Source organism: Oncorhynchus mykiss, chromosome 6 (assembly GCF_013265735.2).
Source record: "Oncorhynchus mykiss isolate Arlee chromosome 6, USDA_OmykA_1.1, whole genome shotgun sequence".
NCBI classification, from domain to species: domain Eukaryota; kingdom Metazoa; phylum Chordata; class Actinopteri; order Salmoniformes; family Salmonidae; genus Oncorhynchus; species Oncorhynchus mykiss.
In genome coordinates, this window is record NC_048570.1 from 42,923,935 (window position 1) to 42,950,006 (window position 26,072).

A 26,072-nucleotide genomic window follows, 5' to 3' on the forward strand; every position below is an offset into this window, starting at 1 on the left:
GGGATAAACAAACGTACAGTATAAAACACAATAGAAAAATTGATGTACAGTGTGTGCAAATGTTGTGAGGTTAGGGAGGTAAGGCAATAAATAGGCCATAGTGGTGAAATAATTACAATTTAGCATTAACACTGGAGTGATAGATGTGTAGATGATGAATGTGCAAGTAGAGATACTGGGGTGCAAGAGGGTAAGTAATAATATGGGGATGCCGTAGGTGGGTGTGCTATTTACAGATTGGCTATGTACAGGTACAGTGATCAGTGAGCTGCTCTGACAGCTGATGTTTAAAGTTAGTGAGGGAGCTATAAGTCTCCAGCTTAAGTTATTTTTGCAATTTATTCCAGTCATTGGCAGCAGAGAACTGGAAGGAAAGGCGGCCAAACGAGGTATTGGCTTTGGGGATGACCAGTGAAATATACCTGCTGGAGCGTTTGCTACGGGTGGGTGTTGCTATGGAGACCAGTAAGCTGAGATAAGGCGGGGCTTTACCTAGCAAAGACTTATAGATGACGTGGAGCCAGTGGGTTTGGCAACAAATATGTAGCGAGGGCCAGCCCACGAGAGCATACAGGTCACAGTGGTGGGTAGTATATGAGGCTTTGGTGACAAAATGAATGGCACTGTGATAGACTACATCCAATTTGCTGAGTAGAGTGTTGGAGGCTATTTTGTAAATGACATCGTCAAAGTCGGGGATCAGTAGCATAGTCAGTTTTACGAGGGTATGTTAGGCAGCATGAGTGAAGGAGTCTTTGTTGCGAATTGGAAGCCGATTCTAGATTTAATTTTGGATTGGAGATGCTTAATGTGAGTCTGGAAGGAGAGTTTAAAGTCTAACCCGACACCTAGGTATTTGTAGTTGTCCACATAGTGGTGATGCTACTCTGTTGTCCAGAGTAGTGATGCTAGGTGGATGGCCAGGTCCGGGCAGCAATCAGTTGAAGAGCATGCATTTAGTTTTACTAGCATTTAAGAGCAGTTGGAGGCCACGGAAAGAGTGTTGAATGGCATTGAAGCTCGTTTGGAGGTTTGTTAACACAGTGTCCAAGGAAGGGCCAGATATATACAAAATGGTGTCGTCTGCGTAGAGGTGGATCAGAGAATCACCAGCAGCAAAAGTGACATCATTGATATATACAGAGAAAAGAGTCGGCCCGAGAATTGAACCCTGTGGCATCCCAATAGAGACTGCCAAAGGAACCAAGGCTATTGAGTCTGCCGATAAGACTTGACACACTGAACTCTATCTGAGAAGTAGTTGGTGAACGAGGCAATCATTTGAGAAACCAAGGCTATTGAGTCTGCCGATAAGAATGCTGTGATTGACAGAGTCGAAAGCCTTGGCCAGGTCGATGAAAACGGTTGTACAGTACTGTCTTTTATCTATGGTGGTTATGATATCAGTTAGGACCTTGAGCGTGGCTGAGGTGCACCCATGACCAGCTCGGAAAATAGATTGCATGGTAGAGAAGGTACGGTGGGACTCGAAATGGTCTGTGTTTGTTAACTTGGCTTTCTGTGGACTCTGTGATATCTGGAGAAAGTGTGAACTATAACCTGGTGTGTTCATTGCACATTCATACGTTTGCTCATTCATTGACATGCTTAGAGACATAGAGTACCTGGTAACACTACATTTTAAGGGGTCATTATTACAATGTAATAACATGTGTAATTACACTGTAACAAGTATTGGAGTTAATCGTAATAATTCATAGTTACACTATAAAAACAGCATGTAACTTGTGATTGTTACAGTCTGTAATTACAGAGGTGTACAACAAATGCGTGTTACCATGCTTTTTACATGTGGGCAAGTTTCCACTAAATTCACCAATTTAGTGTTTTGTTTCTTCTCGACAGCATCCGATTTAGTAACAACTTGTAATCTCTTGTGGACAGTTGCACTGGGTGTCCAAGATTAGAAAGGTTGAAGGCTCCCTAGGCTATAATTACCAACCCGTAAATGTACACTCTTTAAAATCTCCACATTGTTGCTAGGAAGTTAACCCCAAAAGTGTATCATCTGGGTTAACTTGGTTGAGTTTACAAAAACAGATCAGATATACGTCAACCTCTCTGACTGGGGGCTACCATACGGGTGTCATCCCAGATTGTACAATTAAAAATGACTTATAATTCATGTTTATGTTTCCCATTATGACAACCTGAGTCTCCTTTACCTAACCCATCCAAGTGGGAAGATAAACCCACTAGTACACCATAGAGTACTATCTGCATAAGTGAAATGTAATTACTAGTTGTTACACTTAATTTTAACGAGCTAAATCCTGTGTATCTTGAGGGGTACTTCAGTGATAATGCCAGAGAAACCAGGATATTTTGGATATTTTGTCCGTCAAGGGCCGGCAAACCGTGCCAAAATATCCTCCATACACCGGCTTCGAGGGCATTATCACTTTTATATAACAGGTTACATATTCAAAAACGGTTCCGCTTTGTTTACAACCCTTTTTGGGGCTATATTGAACCCTTTTTTTATGGTTATTTTACATAACCTTTATGCAGAATGCTTCTATAAAGAACAAAACGAGCTGTGTCCAAACCACACCCTCAAATATTTGAATAAGCCGCCTCCCCTACATTTCAATTATCTTTAAAAGAGTAAAGAACCCTTTTGTGACCTGTGAAGAACCATTGATCCTAGACGATAGTGCACATGTCTAGGCTAGCACATGTCTAGGCTAGGAAATCGACAACGATCTGTCTTCGTCTGTTTCTTTCTAGACTCTAAGACCTTATGGAAATCTGTGGTGGAGAAAAATAATGTATGACAATTTAGCAAATACACAACAATTAGCCTACTAGCTAGCTATAATCAGAGACGGTATAGAATCCTTCCTCCGATATGTCTGCTATCATTATTATCATGATTTCTATCATTTAGGGTTTAGGCCTATTGCTTGGCCTAGCTACAGTACATAGTTGTTATGGTACACAGCTAGCATTATACTAATAATGGTGCTTTCTCACATTAATAAACTACCTAGTGTTTATGAACTACTCATAGGTGAGTTACCACAAGTATACAAAAATCTAAACAAATTGCATGGAAAACCTACCTACTCTCTCCTGTGTGTATGTTTTTGTCTCTACCACACTTTGTGTATTTCGCAGCAATCTCTTATGTCTGCATTTTGCACATTACCTTCTTATTGATCCCAGTTCTTTGCACACTGTCACTAGGAGTCAGTGTAAACACAAATTGTGGGCATGATCGAGGTTGTTGTTATTTCGAGCGCATTTCGCAGATGGGCAGATCTTGACGCGATGCCTTAAACTAACTTCCCAGTGAAAATCTCACTTTTATTCTATTCTTATTCTGTTAACTCATATCCAAATAATGTTGTTGACTAGTCCTATACAGATGTCGGATCTTAACTTGATCACTCTTTTTTTTGCTGAGAATTTGCATGATCCATCAGGAAATTCAGATTCGTGAGTGGCTGAAAATGAGCCGTTCTCTTTCTCTCCATGTGAGGGCAGTCAAGTCATTGAGATCCAGGCTTGCTATCAAAATAATGTTCTCTCTCGCTCGCTCAAATACTAGGTCTTGGTCCTATTACTGCAACATTCAAATGTACAAACATTTATCTGAAATGCAGCCATACATATCAACCATCCTTTTATATATCTTAGTAACACAAGATAGATATTGGTCTCCATTAGGCTATGACATAAGTTGAGATGACAATACAAACCAGAGGGCGAACATATCTTGAAAGACTTGCAAGCAGGACACCGTCATCATCTTTTAGGGAGCGATAATGAGGTGACCAATAATGGTTGCACTTGAGATCAGCTGTGCGGGTGAATTTAGCGCGTATTGATGGTTTAACGAGACATTAGCTGGCAATAATAAGGATGCTTCCTTTTGAGGCAGGATTTCTAGGTAGGACGTCAAAATTGGCATGTCCCAATCCCATGTATCCTTAGTTGGGAAAGCTATCCCACAACACTTAGCGGTGCAGTGAAAAATATATAATAATAATCATAATTAACATCGGACAGAAGTCCCCCTTGGGATAACATATTCCTGTAGAATAAGTAATAACTTTGCGAAATGTAGGTATAACGTTTATTTATTCACCAAATTATGTTAAAATGTTCAACAAATGATTGTCATATGAATTTTTCCTTCAACTGTTGAGTAACTGTAATCACATTTTACTCCATTGCATTGGCGAGTGGTGCAGCGGTCTAAGGCACTGCATCGAGTGGCGCCTCTTGCACTGCATGTCAGTCCCTGGTTCAAATCCAGGCTGCATCACATCCGGCCATGATTGGGTGTCCCGCAAGGCGGCGCACAATTGGCCCAGCGTCATCAGGGTTTTGCCAGAGTAGGCCATCATTGTCAAATAAGAATTTGTTCTTGCCTGGCTTGCCTAGTTAAATAAAGGTTAAATAACTCGTCTCGTTTGGAAGTAAGACATTTTAACGACATTTGATTAAAAAAACGTAGGAAATACAACCAACTGTGTTCTGTTTAGCCAGCCAAGTTATTTGTGAATTCTGGTGATGAGTCTAGCTAGCTACCTGCATGCAGTGTCTGTTTACCTAGTTAACGTTAGCTAACTTTCTCTTGCCACTTTCTCATCCCCTATTGTGTTGCACCATTGGGGTTGGTGTTACTAGTTAAAATTAGAGGCTAAGTTATTCTAGTCTTACTGTAAACAACTATACCAAGCCTAAAAATATACAAAACTGTGAACCAAACGATTGCACATTTAATAAAGGTAATTGTGGCTTCAGCGACTTGAACCGGCATTGAAATTAGAAATAGATTCACCCGTGTTATTTTTTATAATGCAGATTTGTCAGGACATTGTAAAGTTCATTCTAAAATGCAGATGTGATTTCTGTCCCAGCGGATTGCACTCTGTGCAAGTCTTCAGTATAGACAAAAATGTGTTGAATTATGGTTTTAGTCAAGGTCTGGAACAAAAACCTGTAAACTCCTGTCCTGTCTATAAAAAAAACCTATGGGTGTCAAGACTAAATTTGCCCTCATGTACTGATCAATTTATGAATGTTGGAGGTTAATTTCCTTTATATCCCCCACTTGGAAATGACTTATTTTGTACAATGGACGGTGTTTTAAGGACTCATACACAGACACAGGAAAACCAATACACATTTGAACTTTTATTCAAAATTACAAGTGTTGATGTCTCCACGTTTCTTTTTGGGGCTTGGGCATCTGGTGACTACAGTTCATCTGTCTAATCCCCGGCAAGGAGAGAGAGAGGTATCAATAATATGGCAATACTGTATTCATTTCATTGAACGTATATTCCTGTTTGATATAATTATGTTATAATTATAATTATGTTATCCTTTATCACATGCCTGTGTTTGTTTGATAGCCAATGCATTTAGCTTACTTTAGGATGAAGTAGCCTAGGCCTAATCTATTTAGATTACATCATATCACATTTCAATATTAGTTTTCAATGAATATACAACCATGTTATCTTGAACATTGGTGTCATTTAGTAATATGCTCGGTTGTGATCGTTGTATGAATTAATCACAAAGCAAGCCTAAAAAAAATATATTAATAGCTCTAATGCAATATTAGCTTTACATTGAAACATCACTATTCTGGCTATTAAACAGTCAGTAAAATCTCAAAAAATCGTAGCCTGTATCGTATCATGCATGCAAGCTTACCTGTCATGTTCAAAATGATGGAGCATAGGATAATTATTCTGGCCGGTATCAACTTCATTCATTAATAGGTACTGAGGAGATTGATTCTATTACTTGTTATTCGTGTCAGATACAGTGGCAAGATAAAGTATGCGAACCCTTTGGAATTACCTGGATTTCTGCATAAATTTGACATAAAATTTGATCTGATCTTCATCTAAGTCACAACAACAGACAAACACAGTCTGCTTAAACTAATAGCACACAAATGATTGTATTTTTCTTGTCTATATTGAATACATCATTTAAACATTCACAGTGCAGGTTAGAAAAAGTATGTGAACCCTTAGTCTAATGACTTCTCCAAAAGCTCATTGGAGGAAGGAGTCAACTAACCTGGAGTCGAATCAATGAGACAAGATTGGAAATTTTGGTTAGAGCTGCCCTGCCCCATAAAAACACTCACAAAATATGAGTTTGCAATTCACAAGAAGCATTGCCTGATGTGAACCATGCCTCGGACAAAAGAGATCTCAGAAGACTTAAGATTAAGCATTGTTGCCTTGCATAAAGCAGGAAAGGGTTACAAAAGTATCTCTAAAATTCAGTCCACGGCAAATCAAATTATCTATAAATGGAGAAATGTCATCACTGTTGCTACTCTCCCTAGGAGTGGCTGTCCTGCAAAGATGACTGCAAGAGACAGCGCAGAATGCTCAATGAGGTTAAGAAGAATCCTAGAGTGTCAGCTAAAGACTTACAGAAATCTCTGGAAGATGCTAACATCTCTGATGACAAGTCTACAATACATAAAACCCTAAACAAGAATGGTGTTCGTGGGAGGACACCATGGAAGAAGCCATTGCTGTCCAAAAAAGTTTGCAAAAGAGCACCTGGATGTTCCACAGCGCTACTGGCAAAATATTCTGTGGACAGATGAAACAAAAGTTTTTGTTTGGAGAAAAAAAGGCACAGCACACAAACATCAAAACCTCATCAATCAATCTGTGACGAAATGGGTCATATTAAAATCCAACATCTGTACTGGTATTTGTGACCAAAGTATACATTGGAGAAAAAAATACTTCAAAAACCCCACCTCAAACAAATCAGTGGTCAATCAGTGGTCTACTTGCATTAATATTTTTTATGACCTATATATGCCCACACCATTCTGTTGTTGGGGTAACATACTTATTGAAAAAAATGTTAAGTAATTATAAATAATATTTCATAGAAATCAGTAAACACTGGACAGTTTAATATACACATAATGCATCCCACCCAAAAGTGAGAGTGTTCTTCAATCGTGAAACCCTTGCAAGGTTACATGATGAAATAAGAGGTTGTCTTACGACCATTTTGTGCATTTATTAACCATTATTCAACCAAGCTTAGTGGGCTCACAATTTGGCCAGCGCTGAATGACTATCTCCCAATTTGGCCAGCGCTGAATGACTATCTCACAATTTTATGAATAACTGTTTATTAAGAGCCATAACTTTTTATTAATGTGTTAAAAATGTTTGATTGATGCTTAATAAAGTAATTCACCCGTTGCCAAGCCCTGCTATCCTTAGCTACAGTTGCTTTCAAGGTCAAATGTAGCATTCAATTATTTAACTATTTTTAAAAATACATATATGTAAACCCCTCGTTTTTGCAATAGCGCTCATAAGCTTCCATGCATTTCAAACAAAAGGTCGACTGGTGCCTGGGTATCATCAATGTGGATCGTGTAGACTGAAAAAATTGTGCATTCGGTTGCTATCGGAAACTTGAACAAGCATTCGTTGTTACATTTCTGTAATTACAGACTGCAATTACCACCAGTTGCTTGTTGTTAGTTTAGTGTAACTATGAATTATTAAAATGAATTACAATACTTGTTACAGCGTAATTACATATGTTATATCTAATGTTCTGTCTAGCTCCCAGGAACTACCACTTAGAAGAAATATCAGTGCGGGCAGAGAAGCATGAGTTTGAACTTCAGTCAACTTTATAGAGTTTTCCACGTTCGTAACACTATCAACGTTTCCCTTTACTGTGGGAATTGTGATCGAATCAACGCAGTATAATCCACTTTCAATGCAACATACCAAAACAAAACGAACTGTGCAAGAGATTTTATTTTACAATCAAATTTATTTATAAAGCTCTTCTTACATCAGCTGATGTCACAAAGTGCTGTACAGAAACACAGCCTAAAACCCCAAACAGCAAGCAATGCAGGTATAGAAGCACGGTGGTTAGGAAAAATTCCCTAGAAAGGCCAGAACCTAGGAATAAACCTAGAGAGGAACCAGGCAATGAGGGGTGGCCAGTCCTCTTCTGGCTGTGCCGGGTGGAGATTATAATAGAACATGGCCAAGATGTTCATAAATGACCAGCAGGGTCAAATAATAATAATCACAGTGGTTGTCGAAGGTGCAACAGGTCAGCACCTCAGGAGTAAATGTCAGTTGGCTTTTAATAGCCGATCATTCAGAGTATCTCTACCGCTCCTGCTGTCTCTAGAGAGTTGAAAACAGCAGGTCTGGGACAGGTAGCATGTCCGGTGAACAGGTCAGGGTTCCATAGACGCAGGCAGAACAGTTGGACTGGAGCAGCAGCATGGCCAGGTGGACTGGGGACAGCAAGGAGTCATCAGGCCAGGTAGTCCTGAGGCGTGGTCCTAAGGCTCAGGTCCTCTGAGAGAGAGAAAGAAAGAGAGAAAGAAAAAGAGAGAGAGAATTACTTAAATTCACACAGGACACTAGATAAGACAGGAGAAATACTCCAGGTAACAGACTGACCCTAGCCCCCCAACACAAACTACTGCAGCATAAATGCTGTAGGCTGAGACAGGAGGGGTCGGGAGACACTGTGGCCCCGTTCGACGATACCCCCGGACAAGGCCAAACAGGCAGAATATAACATATAACACAGGCATACTGTATATATTGCATTGACAGGCACGACTCAGGCACGTTCTCTACACAGACCGGTGCACCTTAACTGCAGTACAGCATCAGCGGTCGTGAGTAGATGCGCTTGTTTGGAGATCAAAGTGAGAGCTACATGTAGCGATGTGTGCACATTTCTACATGTGTTCATATCCTTTGCTAGTTAGTGAGTTATTAGCCCAGTTATAGATCATTTGTAGTCAACAATGGGGGAGGGATTGCTTCCTACAAGATAAAAAAAATGTGTGCATTTCTAGACATCTTTGAAAGGCAAGTCAGATAAAAAGCTTTTTTTTGTTGAATAAGCTAAGGGTAGCATAATTTGTCTGATTCTCTGTAATAGTGCTATGGGAATAATGATGCATTTTATTTTGTAAAGTGGTTTCTTGCATCACACAACACAACATTTTCAGTCACCTCTGTCTGAAGTGTATAAGTGTATAAACAGGTTAATGTCAAGCCCTGCATGTTTTTTTTTTCAAAAGTCTCATGGAATGTAGGCCTACATTGAAAACCACACATTGGCTGCTACTGTACGCTGAATGACAAAACAGCTATTTCCATGTTAAAGTGTTATGGGATGCATTTTCTCCATTGTTTTTGATGGTAGGCCACTCTGGTAGGCCTACATTATAATCAAATAGCCACAGTAGCCTAATTGACCATTGCTAAAACTAGCTCACAGTAAACTGTTCACAGTAAATGCACTGGAAGTTGCACAGATTTTTCATTTGCAACGATCAAGTTTGCACTCAAAATGTTGAGGGAACATTGGTTATAACACTGTAATAAGGACCCCTTTAAAATGAAGTGTTATTGAGTACTCACATGCCAAGTATGTTTATAGGTATTGTAGACTCTTTCTAGAGCAGTATGCACTCCCATGCACTTCTCAGTAGCTGAATTGGGGACGACTGGGAAAATCAGCTCACTGATGGACATGCTGTCTGTAGGCCAGTAGGGGGAACTTTCCCCTCCAAGCAATGAAGCGGATACTATACTTCAGAAGGGTCAAAAGGGGAATAATGTCTTCACCAAAGAAATTCCTTAGATCTCTATCCACACAATATCCTAGTTTGACATAGAGGCATGCGGTCCTTCATACAGATACATTTGCTCTCTTAGTTTGACCCTGACATCTCCTTGAGTGGCAGCTGTATCGTGATACTGTGATTGGCTGACCTCTGCGGACCTCTCCAACACCACATGTCTTTCCAACCGAGGAGAAGGCAAGTTCCAGTTGGCTGAATAACCTCTCCTTCATAGTGAAGTTAGAAGAGGAGAGAGGGGTCCGGAAGGCCACACTTTAAAATTGGTCTGTAACACATCTCTGTAACATCTATTCCCCCTTTTCGAAAACGTCTCTCTCTCTCTCTCTCTCTCAAATGCCTTATTGGCATGAATGGGTGGTAGCCATTGTTGCCAGAGGATTGTATATGAAGTATCACATAAATGAACAATATGTTTGAGCAAAAATAATAATATATATCAACAACAAAAAATGATGCTTGTAAAATCATTTGTGGAAAAAAAGTAAACAAAACAGCAACAATTGACATTTGACACATTTAATATACAAGGGTTCATGTGTATGACATGACTGAAACTATTGTCTCTCTTATATTATGACAGACCTAATAATCTGCAGCAAGATCTACTGTCTCTACATTTTCTTTTAACAAAATGCAGATTTTCTCCCAAATCCTGCAACTCGTTAATTAAATGTTGGGCAGTGGAAGTGCGGCTCATTCTGTACTTCACCCAACCCACAGTGCTTACACAGTCTTTCTCCTTCTTTTGTTTTGCCAATGATTAGTGTATGTATTTTGATTAGAGATTTGTATTTCTTTTAAATTTGTTATTTGTGGTCGAATAGTTTAATTTAGCTGGTGCTTTTGGGCCAGTTGCTTAGGGTCACCAGAATTTGGTAGCTCTTTTCTCAATTTGCATTGCTAGGGGGAATCTCCCAAGTTCTGCCCTATAGACAGTAACGCATTACATGCATCTATAATCACATGGGGGGGAATTTTTAGCAGGATGTGGAAAAAAAATGGGCTTTTCATAAACCAATTTCATGCAGTTTACGTCATTTACATGATGGCCACATACGTAACTCTTCATGTAGGATGCAATTTTGGAACTTAATTTATAAATGTTTTCATATTTATAATCATTTGTTTTATCATGATTAAATTGTATATCATTGATATTATTGTAAGCCTATTTAACAAAAAAATCTAAACCAGTTCTTTAAATAGCCTATGCAGAACCTGTTTTGTTTCATTCCGTTCGCTAAATTAAGTTTGATCTGTCTTTTGAATTGTGTTTTCCGTATTTAGTTTAAGATAGTTAAGTAGGCCTGTTGTAAAATAAATATAATTAGCCTATTGCTGTCATTTGTTGGGTATGGTAGGCACTAGCCTTTTGTCACATTTGTGTGGAGAGACGCAGCGTGATTGAAGTTCCACATCTTTAGTCCAAAGTGAAACTTAAGCAAAACAAAATATATCAACAAACGAACAACGAAACGTGACTACGTGGTGCACATGCACAAACACAAAACAATATCCCACAAACACAGGTGGGAAAAATATCTACTTAAATATGATCCCCAATTAGAGACAACGATTACCAACAGCCTCTAATTGGGAATCATACAAAACACTAACATAGAAAATACAAACTAGAACACAACATAGAAATTATAAGATAGAATGCCCCCTAGTCATGCCCTGACCTACTACACCATAGAGGTCTCTCTATGGTCAGGGCTTGGTAATTTCTGAAATATAGCTTGTTCAAAACTTATTTGTTGTAAAAGTATACGCTGGGAGTTGGGAAGCAAGTTCAGGGAGTGACTTTTAATAATAAATAACACAAGGCCAAAAAAAACACATTTTGATAAAACAAATATATATTTACATTCAAATGCTTCTCCTGTGAAGTAGTGACGCGCGACACATTTCTAGCTTCCTGGAACGGGTCACACACACACAAATATATATATATATGTATATTTATATATATACACATACATCACACACACACACACACACACACACACACACACACACACACACACACACACACACACACACACACACACACACACACATATACACATATACACATATACAGGCCACGGTAGGCTACAAAATAAACTTTCCAGTGACACTGACTCACCCAATGATGAATCCTAGGCTAATCAACGGTGATGGCCGATGCACTTGTGCCAATAGCCATCTCAAGATAAGCTACTTTGAAAAACAGTGCTGTTCGCTCAGAATCACTCAAAAATGTTGAAAAAAGTTGTTGGCTTCTACGGAAAGATTGGTCTTCTCTTTTCAGCAGTAGGCATTTGACAGATTGACAGCCGCAACAAAACAAATAAATATAATCCCTAGATGGCAGTTCCTATTCACGTCAGGACTGGCTGCCATTGCTAGTGTACCACTGAGTTCCAAAATGGTTCCAAGGTTCCAAAATCCTTCTATGGTTTATATGTCTATGGCCACATTGCAACAAATCAAATCAAATGTATATATATAGCCCTTCGTACATCAGCTGATATCTCAAAGTGCTGTACAGAAACCCAGCTTAAAACCCCAAACAGCAAGCAATGCAGGTGTAGAAGCACAGTGGTTTACAAGCTATTTTACACTGAACAAAAATGTAAAGGTGGTGGTGGGGTTATGGTATGGGCAGGCATAAACTACAGACAAACACAATTGCATTTTATCAATGGCAATTTGAATGCACAGAGATACCGTGATGAGATCCTGAGGCCCATTGTTGTGCCATTCATCCGCCGCCATCACCTCATGTTTCAGCATGATAATGCACAGCCCCATGTCGCAAGGGTCTGTACAGAGTTCCTGGAAGTTGAAAATGTCCCAGCACTTCCATGGCCTGCATATTCACCAGACATGTCACCCATTGAGCATGTTTGCTCAATGGATTGATGTGTACGATGGCGTGTTTCAGTTCCCACCAATATCCAGCAACTTTGCACAGCCATTGAAGAGGAGTGGGACTACATTCCACAGGCCACAATCAACGTTATTCGAAGGAAATGTGTCGCATTGCATGAGGCAAATGGTGGTCACACCAGATACTGACTGTTTTTTTAAAAATCCACAGCCTACATCTTCTTTAAGGTATCTGTGGCCAACAGATGCATATCTGTATTCCCAGTCATGTGAAATCCATAGATTAGGGCCTCATGAATTTACCGTATTTCAATTGACTGATTTCCTTTTATGAACTGTCACTCAGTAAAATCTTTGAAATTGTTGCATGTTGCGTTTATATTTTTTGTTCAGTAGATATTGGTCACGCTTACTGCCCAAATTGCTGCAGTCGTGAAGACTGTAAGTGCTTGTAATACAACTTAAAACCACAGCAATATTGTAGAAGCTATTGATCCTCTGTGGCTACAGTAAATAATGTTCCCTGGTGTAGTATTTTTAATGGTTTTATTTATGTCTGTTCAGACAGGAGTAATATACAGTAATTGTGGGAAAATATATTTTGTAATAATTCTGTCAGCATATATATCAGCATATAAAATCAACTTTAATTTGAGGGTGTCCCAGAGATGTAGATTGTTCTAATATCGTAGTCAGTTCATTTATATAAATATTGAATACAGTTTGACTAATATTGCACCCTTGTCTAACTCCTCTGTCCTGACCAAAGAATAGTTTTATTTTCTTGACAACTTTATACAACATTGGTTTTCCTTATAGATCACATCAATAATATCATATACCTTGCCTCCTAAACCACTTTGAATTAGTTATAAGAACATACCTTCATGCCGTATGGAATCAAAGGCTTTTTGAAAGTCTAATAAACAGGCAAATGTTTTTCCTTTGTGAGTTTGGTGGACATTTTTGGGGACAAAGGTGTGGAGGGTATGTACACTACATGACCATAAGTATGTGTACAGCTCGCTAATAATCTCATTCAAAAATCATGGGCATTTATATGGAGTTGGTCCCCCCTTTGCTGGTTTTCCACTAAATGTTGGAACATTGCAGTGGGGACTTCCAGTCAGTCACAAGAGCATTAGTGAGGTCAGGCACTGATGTTGCGGGATTAGGCCTGGCTCGCAGTCGGTGTTCCAATTCAAAGGTGTTAGATGGGGTTGAGGTCAGGGCTCTGTGCATGCCAGTCAAGTTCTTCCACACCGATCTCGGCAAACCATTTCTGTATGGACCTACAGTACCTACAAAGTCTGGGTCTGTGCTTTTCACACCAAAGTTTGAAGAGCACAAACCCTGAACGTTATAGCTGCTTATCCTTAAGGATGCTATATTTCAAATGCTCCTTTATGTGTTTAACAGTGAAATGCTTAATATGTGAACCAATGTGTTATCATTGTGGGTGTTATCATGTGTTATAACATGGGGCTAAAATAATAGTTAGGTGAAAACATTTAATAATGAAACAATAAAAAAAACTTTATTTTCTCATTATTATCTCGGCTACATATCATATGCATACATTAGTACTTTACTCTGGATGTCATCTGTAGTGGATGTATGTTTTTAGTTCAGTATATCGTATCTTAAAGCAGATTACAGCCAACAGGTCTCTTATCTGGCTCTGGTTGTCCTGCACTGAGGACCCTGTTGGAGTCACTACTGCGTAACTCTTCTGTACTGCCTGTTTTAGCTGGCTGGGTGGGTACTCTGTCAGGGATGACTCGTGGGGGGGGCATGAGGACCAGGAGCAGCATGGTGACTGGGGCCAGTGGGAATTTGGGCTCCCTGTAGTTTGGGGCTCCTTGGATTTTGAGGGGCCCTGGGACTCTTGTAGTGCTGATTAGAGTCTCTGGGCTTAGTGTGGGTATTGGAGGGGGACCTGTTCCCAGCAGTGTCTTTCAGGGCTTTTGCGAAGAGCCTGACTTCTTGCTGAGGTGCACATGGTCATAGAAGGTTGAATGTCCTAGTGATGCACCAGATGCACCTTTGTCAGAGGGGAACAGGCTTGTGATACCTCTGTGTTGATGGTGTCGATGACTCACGGATGATTCTGGCTGAAGAAAAATCTTTGGTAGCCACTTGGCTCAGAGCTCTGTCCAGGTTGTCCTTGCATGCTGTCACGTTGTTTGTCCTGGAGTAAATATGGATGTGTTCTGCCTCTTTCAGACTCTCCTCTGAGAGCAACTCCATGGCAGTGTATGTGGTGGGGCACCAGAGCTTGATGACTCTTTCCTGGCAGTGTGGCCGGGCTGGTGCCTGATGACCTCTTCCTCCAGCTCCTCTAGCTCTCTCTGCAGGTCTTGCAAGTGGCTGTGATCGACAGTGGTGGCCAGCATCTCTCTTAGGCGACGCACTTACATCCTGAGGGCCTGGTTGTCCTCCTCCAGTTCTCTAGTGGCTGACTGTTGCTCCCTGATGTCACTGGGCTGCTGTTTCCCCCGAGTCACCAGGCTGGTGTCTTCCTCTGTCGGGCTCTTGGCTGCTTCTGCTCTGGCAGGTCAATGATTTCTCCCTGAACTCAGAAAAGTATTTTTCTAGAACAGATAGACTTTCTGAAAGATTTGATGTCGGAGGAGAGACTTAGAGAGACGAGTCTGCTGTCAGGGCTTGGAGGGGTTGTCTTCTCCTGGATTGTGATCTGTGGAGAGGCTGCTTGCTCCTTTGCTTCTTCTCTTAGGGACTATAAGTCTTCCTGGAATTTCCTCAGGCTGTTTTCCCTGGACCATGATGGTGCCGATATGATTAACGTTAACGGTGAGGCAGGGGCAGTTTGTCCTCATTAATTTGTCCTCATTAATTGTTATCTTTTCAATGTTTTGCGTATTTCGTGCACAACAGGGTGCCAGGCTGAGGGGCTCTCAGTATGAAATAAGAGATTTATTGTGGTTTTCTTCCCCTATAGTATTGAGAAGTCTGCCACCAAGGTCTCGGGTGATTCTCTCCTTACTTTACTTTTAACATTTTTCCTTTGCCTTTAAGAGAGCAGACATCTGTATGGTATATAATCTCCATTTAGATTTTCTATTGCTGATTTCTTTACTAGCTCTTTCCAAGCTTGCTCAGCTTTCTTTTTATTTCAGTTCACAGATCAAGTATCTCTCTCTCTCTACCTGGAGAGGATGTGGGCGTGACACGTAGCAGTGGGGCAGTTACCGGGGACAACAAGCCCTTCTCTGTGTGTCGAGCCAGCCCCCCTTTCATCAGCCTGCCCTGACCCACGAGATGGGAGCTGGAGATTACACAAACAGGGGGGGGGGGGGGGGGGGGGGGGGGGGACAACACACACCAACACACACATTCTGAGAGCTAGGGTCTATCCCCTTCCTTCTACCAGAAGCGTAAGGAACACTGTGCCTCTCTTCTGCCTGTGTTTGTTTAGAATAGAGCCTATAACCTTAGAGAGAAATTCTCTCTCTCTCTCTCTCTCTCTCTCTCTCTCTCTCTCTCTCTCTCTCTCTCAGGGCGAGCTGGGAGCCCCTGGTCCTAATGGAGTGCCCGGGCTCATTGTGAGTATAAAAAGCCATATGACATGTGCACTCATAGAATTAAAGTGTTCCAAAACTGTCCCCATAGAAGAACCCTTTTTTCTTTACAGATAGAACCTTTTGGGTTCCATGTAGAACCCTCTGTTCTACATGCAGAGTGTCCTAGAGAGTGCAGTGGAGCAGAGAGTGAAGGTGCACACTCTTAGAAAAAAAGGTGCTATCCAAAACCTAAAAGGGTTCTTCGGCTGTCCCCATAGGAGAACCCTTTTTTCTTTACAGGTAGAACCTTTTTGGTTCCAGGTAGAACCCTTTTTTGGTTCCAGGTAGAACATTTTGTGGTTCCATGTAAAAACGCTCTGTGCTTCTAGATAGCACTTTTTTTTCTAATTGTGCACCGTCACTCTCTGCTCCACTGCACTCTCTAGGACACTGATTGGTTTGGGGATGCCTGTTTATAATTAAGCAATAAGACCTGAGGGGGTGTGATATATGGCCAATATACCACAGCAAAGGGCTGTTCATTTGCACGACGCAACGCGGACTGCTTGGATACAGACCTTAGCCATGGTATATTGGCCATATAACACAAACCCCAGGGATGCCTTATTGCTATTATAAACTGGTTACCAATGTAATTAGACCAGTAAAAATGACTGTTGTGTCATACCCGTGGCAAGGCTCAAACCACCCAGTTTATAATTTGTCTTGTTGATGATAAACAGATAAATATAAGTCCCAAATTTTGCCATATACTCTTGCTCTATCATTCAACTTAACTACTGTATACATATGTTAGGAATGTGCATGACATAATTGTCCTACAGCTGTAGGTCTGCATTTCTGTCTACAGTGTTCTAAGTGTGTGTTCTGTGTGTTGTTGGTGGCAGGGAGACATGGGTCCTTTAGGGATGATGGGTTTGCCAGGACCATGTGGACTCAAGGTAACTGACCTACTGCTTTACTCACGTCTACTGTACATGCTGTTACAAAATATTGTAAATGTAATACAATGCAGGAGGTGTCATAAATCTCAAGAGGGGTTTCTCTCGGCGCAACACCAGGCCTGTTTGCTCATCAGTGATTGGTTCAATTTCAGGGGGTACCAGGAAATCCAGGAGAATCAGGACTGAAAGGTGATAAGGTGATCTGAATACCTCATTATTAGCCTACTGTACGTAAATAAACCATCAGATCAAGTTATGCATGCCAAATAGTCTCGTCCACTAGCTGGCTCTCTGGGGAGGAGGTTACATGTGGTAAAACTACAGACATCTCTAGAAATCTGATTCAGGAACAGTTTAAAGACTTTCCGAAGCCTACAAGATGATACTCATCCTCAATCATTGCAAATTTAGAGCTTGGGCTTGCTATGTGCTCCATGTATCACATATATGTATAAGCTACTGAGAAATGTGTGCTTTTCTTAGTAAAAATGCACATATTTGCTGAGCACAGCACGTGTATAACAATGGCAGATCTGCACTCGACAGGTCACCAGATGACATCCCTAGAGCTGCCTACTGGGCATACTGGATCTGCCTCATGCCCACAGCTGGCTATAGTACTCATCAATAGAGATGAGGATTTATAGTGTACATTTGTTAGGGTATTCTTAACCTTCTAACCTCTCATTCTTCAGGGTGAAGTTGGTCTTCCAGGGGAGCAAGGAGAGAATGGATTCCAAGGTGACAAGGTATTTCACTCCGCTACCACCTGACAGATGGTGCTGATGTTTGTCGTCTGAGTCTTTGTGTCTGGGTTTTAACTGTGGATAACTTCTTTTCACAGAAGTGCTCTCATTGTTTTACAGGGTATCCAGGGTTCACCTGGGTTGCTAGGTGTTCAAGGGAAACCAGGGCAACAGGTGAGTCCATTAACCTGTCGTGGCGTTGGATTGATTAATGTGACGACTGCTGTTCATCAAATGATGAACTGTTCATAATTACGTGATTAAATGAATCAGGTAACTATTAACTCAGTAACCTGGGGCACCATGGGAAAGTTTGGCTTTATTGAGATTCTATTTCCCAAATTACCTCAACGAATATCAGAATATTGATTTTACAACAGTCGCTAATTCATTAATTTCCTCTACAGTCTCATTCTGAATGTCGCATAATCTGGGAATCTGCACAAACCTGAGTCCAACTAAATAAGTCCGTACCACAACAATTGAGAAGATTATTTATTTACTAACAAGCTAAAATGATAAATAAGATACACATACACACAGTCTAGGCTATTGATTAAAACTTACTACAATGAAACAGGTCCCTAGAAGGCCAACACAATATGACACTTGTTACACAAAATGGGGATTTCAAACAAGAGAGTGCATGAGAGAAAAGCACACTTACGTACATTTGTAAACTATGCTTAGTTTAACCCTAACCTTGCCCCGAACTGCCGCTCTTATGGGTCAGAATATAATGATGTAATTATGTGTCAAAGTTCTCCGATGGGCTATCTCCTCGTGGACCGAGTTATAACTTCTCCACTGATGGTGACACTTCTGTTGTTCTGTTGTTACCGGGTGTAACTCTGATTGTCCACACAATGGTAGTGTCCTTTCTCTTAGTGGTCTGGTTCCTCTCCCTTGTTATGAAAGAGGGGTCTTCTGATGATGGCTAATCAGCCATATAGGTGGTTCCAGTGTGGGAATGAAAGCAGTGTAGACACATGATTCCTTGGAGAGAATAACCGGGTGGTCCTGCTTGAATTCACCCTTTTAGACACAACTACTCATCCGTAGCATAGATTGTTAAAAGGTTCCTTTGTCGCCTTCAACCTCGTGTTGCGTTTTGGGGTTACAACTAATCGAACCTTGGCTGCAGCTCGTGGTCACCTAGTCATAATGTTTATTCTTAACTCACATGTTTTATACCCTAGGGTCAGAAATGGGTGTATCCGCCTTTAGTGCAAGTTCTCTGGGCGTAACTAGTTACGAGGCAAGGTCTATATTTTACTCAGATCCAATTTAGACAACTAACTTCACATTTAATCTTTACAAAAACATTATCTTTGATCTGGACATTTTCCACACAATGTACATTATGCAAACATCAGGTACATTGTGAAAACTCTTCAAGTTACAATGTTTTCATTATAATGTTGTCATTTAACTTTTAATAACATTAAATAGAGACCTATCTGTGTACCTGGGACTATGTAAAGTATACTACTAGGTTATCACTTTTCTCCCCTAGGGGGTGACCGGTGACCAAGGACCTGATGGTATACCTGGCCCTCCTGGCCAAGAGGTAAGGATCTGCGTGTGGGTGGAAAGATTACACATGACCTATATCAAATCAAAAGTGATTTGTCACATGCCCCAAATACAGCAGGTATAGATAGACCTTACAGTGAAATGCTTACCCACAAGCCCTTAACCAACTAGGCAGTTAAGAAAATAATAGGTGTTAAGAAAGTATTTACTAAATAAACTGAAGTAAACAATTAAAAAATGACAAATAATTAAAGAGCAAATAATTAAAGAGCAACAATTAAAAAATTAAAAAACATAATGAGGCTATATATACAGGGAGTACCGGTACAGAGAAACAGGTTAGTCGGGTTAATATGTACACATGTAGAGGTAAAGTGACCATAAGTAGGTAATAAACAAAGAGGAGCATCAGTGTAAAAATGGGGTGGTGGTATTTGGTTAGCTGTTCAGGAGTCTTATGGATTTCGGGTAGAAGCTGTTAAGAAGCCTTTTGGACCTAGACTTGGCACACCGGTACCGCTTCCTGTGTGGTAGCAGATAGAACAGTCTATAATTAGGGTGACTAGAATCTTTGGCAATTTTTAGGGCCTTCCTCTGGCACCGCCTGTATAGAGGTCCTGGATGGCTGGATGCTTGGCCATAGTGATTTACTGGAATGTACGCACTACCATCTGTAGTGCCTTGCGGTCAGAGGCCGAGCAGTTGCCGTACCAGGCGGTGATGCAAACTATCAGGATGCTCTCAGATGTAAAAGTTTTGGAGGATCTGAGGACCCATGCCAAATTTTTTCAGTCTCCTGAGGGGGAATAGGCGTTGTCGTGCCCTCTTCACAACTGTCTTGGTTTGTTTGGACCATTCTAGTTTGTTGGAGATGTGGACATCGAGGAACTTGAAGCTCTCAACCTGCTCATCTACTACAGCCCTGTGGATGAGAATGGGGGCGTGCTCATCCTCCTTTTTCTGTAGTCCACAATCATCTCCTTTGTCTTGATCACATTGAGGGATAGGTTGTTATCCTGGCACCACACTGCCAGGTCTCTGACCTCCTCCTTACAGTCTTTCTCATCGTTGTCGGTGATCAGGCCTCCCATTGTTGTGTCGACGGCAAACTTAATGATGGTGTTGAAGTTGTGCTTGGCCATGCAGTCATGGGTGAACAGAGAGTGCAGGAGGGGACTGAGCACGCACCCCTGAGGGGCCCACGTGTTGAGGATCAATGTGGCAGCTGTGTTGTTACCTACCCTTACCACGTGGAGGTGGCCCGTCAGGAAGACCAAGATCTAGTTGCAGAGGGAGGCATTTAGTCCCAGAGTCTTTAGCTTAGTGATGAGCTTTGAGGGCACTATGGTGTTGAACGCTGAGCTGTAGTCAATGAATAGCATTCTCACGTAGGTGTTCCTTTTGTCCAGGTGGGAAAGGGCAGAGTGGAGTGCAATAGAGATTGCGTCATCTGTGGATATGTTGGGCCGCTATGCAAATTGGAGTGGGTCTAAGGTTTCTGGGTTAATGGTGTTGATATGAGCCATGACCAGCCTTTCAAAGCACTTCATGACTACAGACGTGAGTGCTATGTGTCGGAAGTCAATTTGGCAGGTTACCTTGGTGTTCTTGGGCACAGTGACTGCTTGAAACATGTTGGCATTACAGACTCAGTCAGGGACTGGTTTAAAATGTCAGTGAAGACATTTGCAAGTTGGTCATGTCCTGGAGTACATGTCCTGGTAATCCGTTTGGCCCTGCCGTGTTGTGAATTTTGACCTGTTTAAATGTCTTAATCACATTGACTACGCAGAGCATGATCACACAGTCGTCCGGAACAGCTGATGCTCTCAAGCATGCTTCAATGTTGCTTGCCTCGAAGCAACCATAGAAGGAATTTACATTGGGAAGAAAAATTATGTGAACCCTTGAGAATTACCTTGATTTCTGCATAAATTGGTCATAACATTTTATCTGATCTTCATCTAAGTCACAATAGTAGACAAACACAGTCTGCTTAACCCTTTCACACGTACCATCACACGGTGATCGTTCTACAGTGGTCCCTGAAGCGTACGATCACACCCGTGTGTTTAGAACACTCATTTAGAATGCTCGTTTAGAACGGCAGTTTCGAATGACGCAATAATCAGCGTTTGAGCTGGCCACACTTTTTTTCAGAAACTATTTACACAAACACAGTCCTTACAAAGTTATGTCCAGAATGTCAGCAGTTTATTTTTGGATGCATTGTTCAGATATTCATAGAAGTAAATATAGCATAACACAATCATCCTAACCGGAAAAATGTAGGCTACATTTGTCCTAGCGCTGAGGAAAGATTGACCCAACACAAGCAGTCATATTTTCTAACTCTCGGCTGACATAAACTACAATATGAATTAGCTAATAGCAATATATAATTAATCACATCACGGGTGAGCTCACCATTGACCGAAATAACTAGGTAAAACACTATAGAAATCGAAAGTAATCCGACAATTAGTTTCAGCGCGCAGCCATGCATTTTTTCCTCACAGAAACCGAAGATAATAAGAGAAGACGAGATGAGTTCGGTCTGTTTATAGTATGCATGTTGAAGGGGTGTGTCATCTACCTCGTTCACATCCCACCATTAATTTCCGGAAGTCCTCAAAAAATTTGTGAACTCTTCCTCACCTCATTTTGTTATAACATCTTTGGTCAAACAGACGTGAATCCCAGAATGCATTATATGTCAACAAACATGGCTACACAGCTGGAATTAGCTTAGCTCATCATAATCAGTACAACCTTCAAAAAAGTATTTTACACACATAATATGTGTCCATTACAATCTGTGCAAGAATCGGAATGCATGATTTGTCACCTAGAATTGAAAACGTGAATAAAACCGTAAATACACAAATAATTGCCACACAAAACATTTTCTGATAGTGATTTATTGATACAAGTGGCGCGTGCCGGCAGTCAACCACGTAACCTCCCACTCTGGGCCATTCAGTGTTGTTGTTTATGTATGTAGCTAGTGAGCTAAGCTGTAGCATTAACAATGTCTTTCAAAAGGAGACAACTCACAAATGTGGAAATTCTGGAGATTTTTTAAAATTCTGACAATGAGTCTGAGTATGAAAGTCAGGAGTCAGATTCTGACAGTGAGGAGCTGCCCCCCAACCTTCTAGCCATTGAGAACCCTGAATCTGAATTTCCCTTGTCCACTGACAAAGTCCCAGGTCCCTTTGAAGATGCTGGTGGTGATGGAGGCAGACCGACAGTGGATAAAGTACAGGAGTTCTGTGGTAGCTGGAAGGCCACCAGCCATTTCACCCCACCTGGCCCTGCTGTTTGCTTTGATGAGTCCCAGTCTGGAGTGCAACGCCCCTTGCCATTTCCAACTGAGGCAGAGTGCTTCAAGTTGTTTCTGACAGAGGAGCTGGTGGGAGACATAGTTGAGGAGACCAATCGCTATGCCTTAGAGCTACAAGAGAAGAGAGAGCCAGGAGTGAGGGGGAAACTCGCTAAATGGGTGACAACCACAATTAGTGAAATGTATACCTTCCTGGTGACAGTCCTTCTCATGGGGATAGTAAAGAAGAACTCCCTAAGAGAATACGGGAGCACAGATCCTATGTTTGCAACTCCCTTCTTTTGCCACCCTCTTTTCCCAAGATTGCTTCCTAGTTCTGCTGCGATGCCTGCATTTCGTCAACAATGCTACTGCAAACCTAAATGACCCGTTACACAAAATAAGAAATGTTCTTATCAGCCTGACATCAGCATTTGGTCGGGTCTTTGTGCCATACAAGGACCTATGCATTGATGAGTCCCTGATGTTATGGAAAGGTTATGTTATGGCGTTCCGTCAATATATTCCCTCCAAAAGGCACAGGTTTGGAGTCAAGTTCTTTGTCATGTGCGACGTGAAGACAGGATTTGTCCATTTATAGACAATTTGATTTACCGTGGACTGACATTTAGAGATACTTTTGTAACCCTTTCCTGCTTTATGCAAGGCAACAATTCTTAATCTTAGGTCTTCTGAGATCTCTTTTGTTCGAGGCATGGTTCACATCAGGCAATGCTTCGTGTGAATTGCAAACCCAAATTTTGTGAGTTTTTTTATGGGGCAGGGCAGCTCTAACCAAAATCTCCAATCTCATGTCATTGATTCAACTCTAGGTTAGTTGACTCCTGACTCCAGTTAGCTTTTAGAGAAGTCATTAGACTAGGGGGTTCACATAATTTTTCCAACCCATACTGTGATTGTTCAAATGATATATTCAATATAGACAACAAAAATACAATAATGTGTGTGTTATTAGTTTAAGCAGACTGTGTTTGTCTGTTGTTGTGACTTAGATGAAGATCAGATCAAATTTTATGTCAAATTTATGCAGAAATCCAGGTAATTCCAAGAGTTCACATAATTTTACTTGCCACTGTAGCTTGTCTGGTAGGCTTGTGTCACTGGGCAGCTCAGGCTTTGTAGTCCGTAATAGTTTGCAAGCCCTGCCACATCCGACTAGCGTTCATCAATCACTGCAAATTGATGGTTTGTCGGAGGGCATAGTGGGATTTCTTATAAGCTTCTGGTTTAGAGTCCTGCTCCTTGAAAGCGGAAGTTCTGCCCTTCAGCACCGTGCGGATATTGCCTGTAATCCATGGCTTCTGGTTGGGGTATGTACGTACGCTCACTGTGGGGATGACGTCATCGATGCACTTATTGATGAAGCCAGTGAGTGATGTGGTGTTCTCCTCAATGCCATCGGAACAATCCCAGAACATATTCCAGTCTGTGCTAGCAAAACAGTCCTGTAGCTGCGTCATCTGACCACTTCCGTATTGAGCGAGTCACTTTAGTTTTAGTTAGTAAGCATGAATCAGGAGGATATAGTTATGGTCAGATTTGCCAAATGGAAGGTGAGGGAGAGCTTTGTACGCATCTCTGTGTGTGGAGTAAAGGTGATCTAGAGTTTATTTTTCCTCTGGTTGCACATGTAACATACTGGTACAAATTAGGGTAAACTGATTTAAGTTTCCCTGCATTAAAGTCTCCGGCCACTAGGAGCGCCGCCTCTGGATTAGCATTTTCTTTTTTGCTTATGACCTTATACAGCTCGCTGAGTGCGGTCTTAGTGCCAGCATCGGTTTGTGGTGGTAAATAGACAGCTACAAAAAATATACATGAAAACTCTCTTGGTAAATAGTGTGGCCTACAGCTTATCATGAGATACTCTACCTCAGGCGAGCAAAACGTCGAGACTTCATTAATATTTGATTTTGTACACTGATATTTATTGACAAATAGACACAAACCACCTTGTCTTACTGGAGGCAGCTGTTCTATCTTGCCGATGCACGGAAAACCCAGCCAGCTGTATGTTATCCATGTTGTCATTCAGCCACGATTCGGTGAAACATAAGATATTACAGTTTTTAATGTTCCGTTGGTAGGAAAGTCTTGATCGGAGTTCATGCAGTTTATTATCCAATGATTGCACGTTGGCTAATATGACTGATGGTAGAAGCGGGTTACCCACTCGCCTTCGGATTCTTGCAAGGCACCCCGAACTATAACTCCTATATCTCAGTCTCTTCTTCATGCAAATGATGTTGATTTGGCCTTGTCCGGTGTCTGAAGTAAATCCTTTGTGTCAAACTCGTTAATTAAAAAATCTTTGTCTAGTACGAGGTGAGTAATGGATTATATTCAACCTGTTCTCTGGTTGTCCACAGGGTTTCCCAGGAGACATCGGCCCACCAGGTCACAACGGCCCTGAAGGCCCAAAGGTATGTATACTGGCACTATCTTTCTGCGTATCTAGTAGTGTACCATTGTCTTATGTCCGATGGTGCGATGATTCCATCTTCACACAGTTCATGGCAATGCGATCGGTAAGAGCGACACCATTTGTTTTAAAACATTGGTTGTGTACTTAAAAACCTCTTATGGATAGGGGAGACGCTAGCGTCTCAACTGGACAATTGCTGGGGGAAATGCAGAGTGCCAGATTCAAATAAAATGCTATAAAATTAAAACTTTCATTAAATCACACATGTAAGATACTCAATTAAAGCTGCAATCGTTGTGAATCCAGCCAACATGTCAGATTTTAAAAATGCTTTTTGGCTAAAGCATAAGAAGCTATTATCTGATAGCCTGCACCATCTGCACCAGCAGTAAACAAAGGAGCTAGCATAGCAGGCGCTACACAAAACGCTGAAATAAAATATAAAATATGCATTACCTTTGACGAGCTTATTTTGTTGGCATTCCAATATGTCCCATAAACATCACAATTGGTCCTTTTGTTCGATTAATTCTGTCCATATATATCGAAAATGTCCATTTATAAAGTGCGTTTGATCCAAAAAAAAAAACAGCTTACAAAAACTTAACATTTAAAACTACTTTTGTAATTCAACGTTAGGTATTTTTAAATGTTAATAATCAATCAAATTGTAGACGGGGCAATCTGTATTCAATACAGGAAAGAAAAGAAACCAGCACTGCTTTTCACATCTTGCGCAACTCACAAAAGTGTCCCCAGTTCCGAGTTGGCCTACTTCTTCATAGCACAAAGGAATAACCTCAATCGCGACATCCAGTGGAAGCGGTAGGAAATGAAAATAGGTTCCAATTAAATATCCAATGGCAAAGACAATATAGGGAACAGAGAGGGGAAAGAAAAAAAAATCTCAACAGTTAGTCCTCGGGGTTTTGCCTGCTATATAAGTTCTGTTATACTCACAGACATGATTCAAACAG

General features: G+C 41.0%; 1 protein-coding gene across 1 annotated transcript in view; it reads left to right on the forward strand.

Annotated features, from left to right (window-relative positions):
- Positions 1–26,072, forward strand: part of col27a1b (collagen, type XXVII, alpha 1b) — a 138,445-nt gene that overhangs the window by 70,148 nt on the left and 42,225 nt on the right. The window contains exons 14-20 of the mRNA XM_021606572.2: positions 16,075–16,119; positions 16,986–17,039; positions 17,195–17,239; positions 17,738–17,791; positions 17,909–17,962; positions 19,305–19,358; positions 25,040–25,093. Coding sequence (XP_021462247.2) covers positions 16,075–16,119; positions 16,986–17,039; positions 17,195–17,239; positions 17,738–17,791; positions 17,909–17,962; positions 19,305–19,358; positions 25,040–25,093 — 360 coding nt within the window. The remainder of the gene's footprint in view (positions 1–16,074; positions 16,120–16,985; positions 17,040–17,194; positions 17,240–17,737; positions 17,792–17,908; positions 17,963–19,304; positions 19,359–25,039; positions 25,094–26,072) is intronic.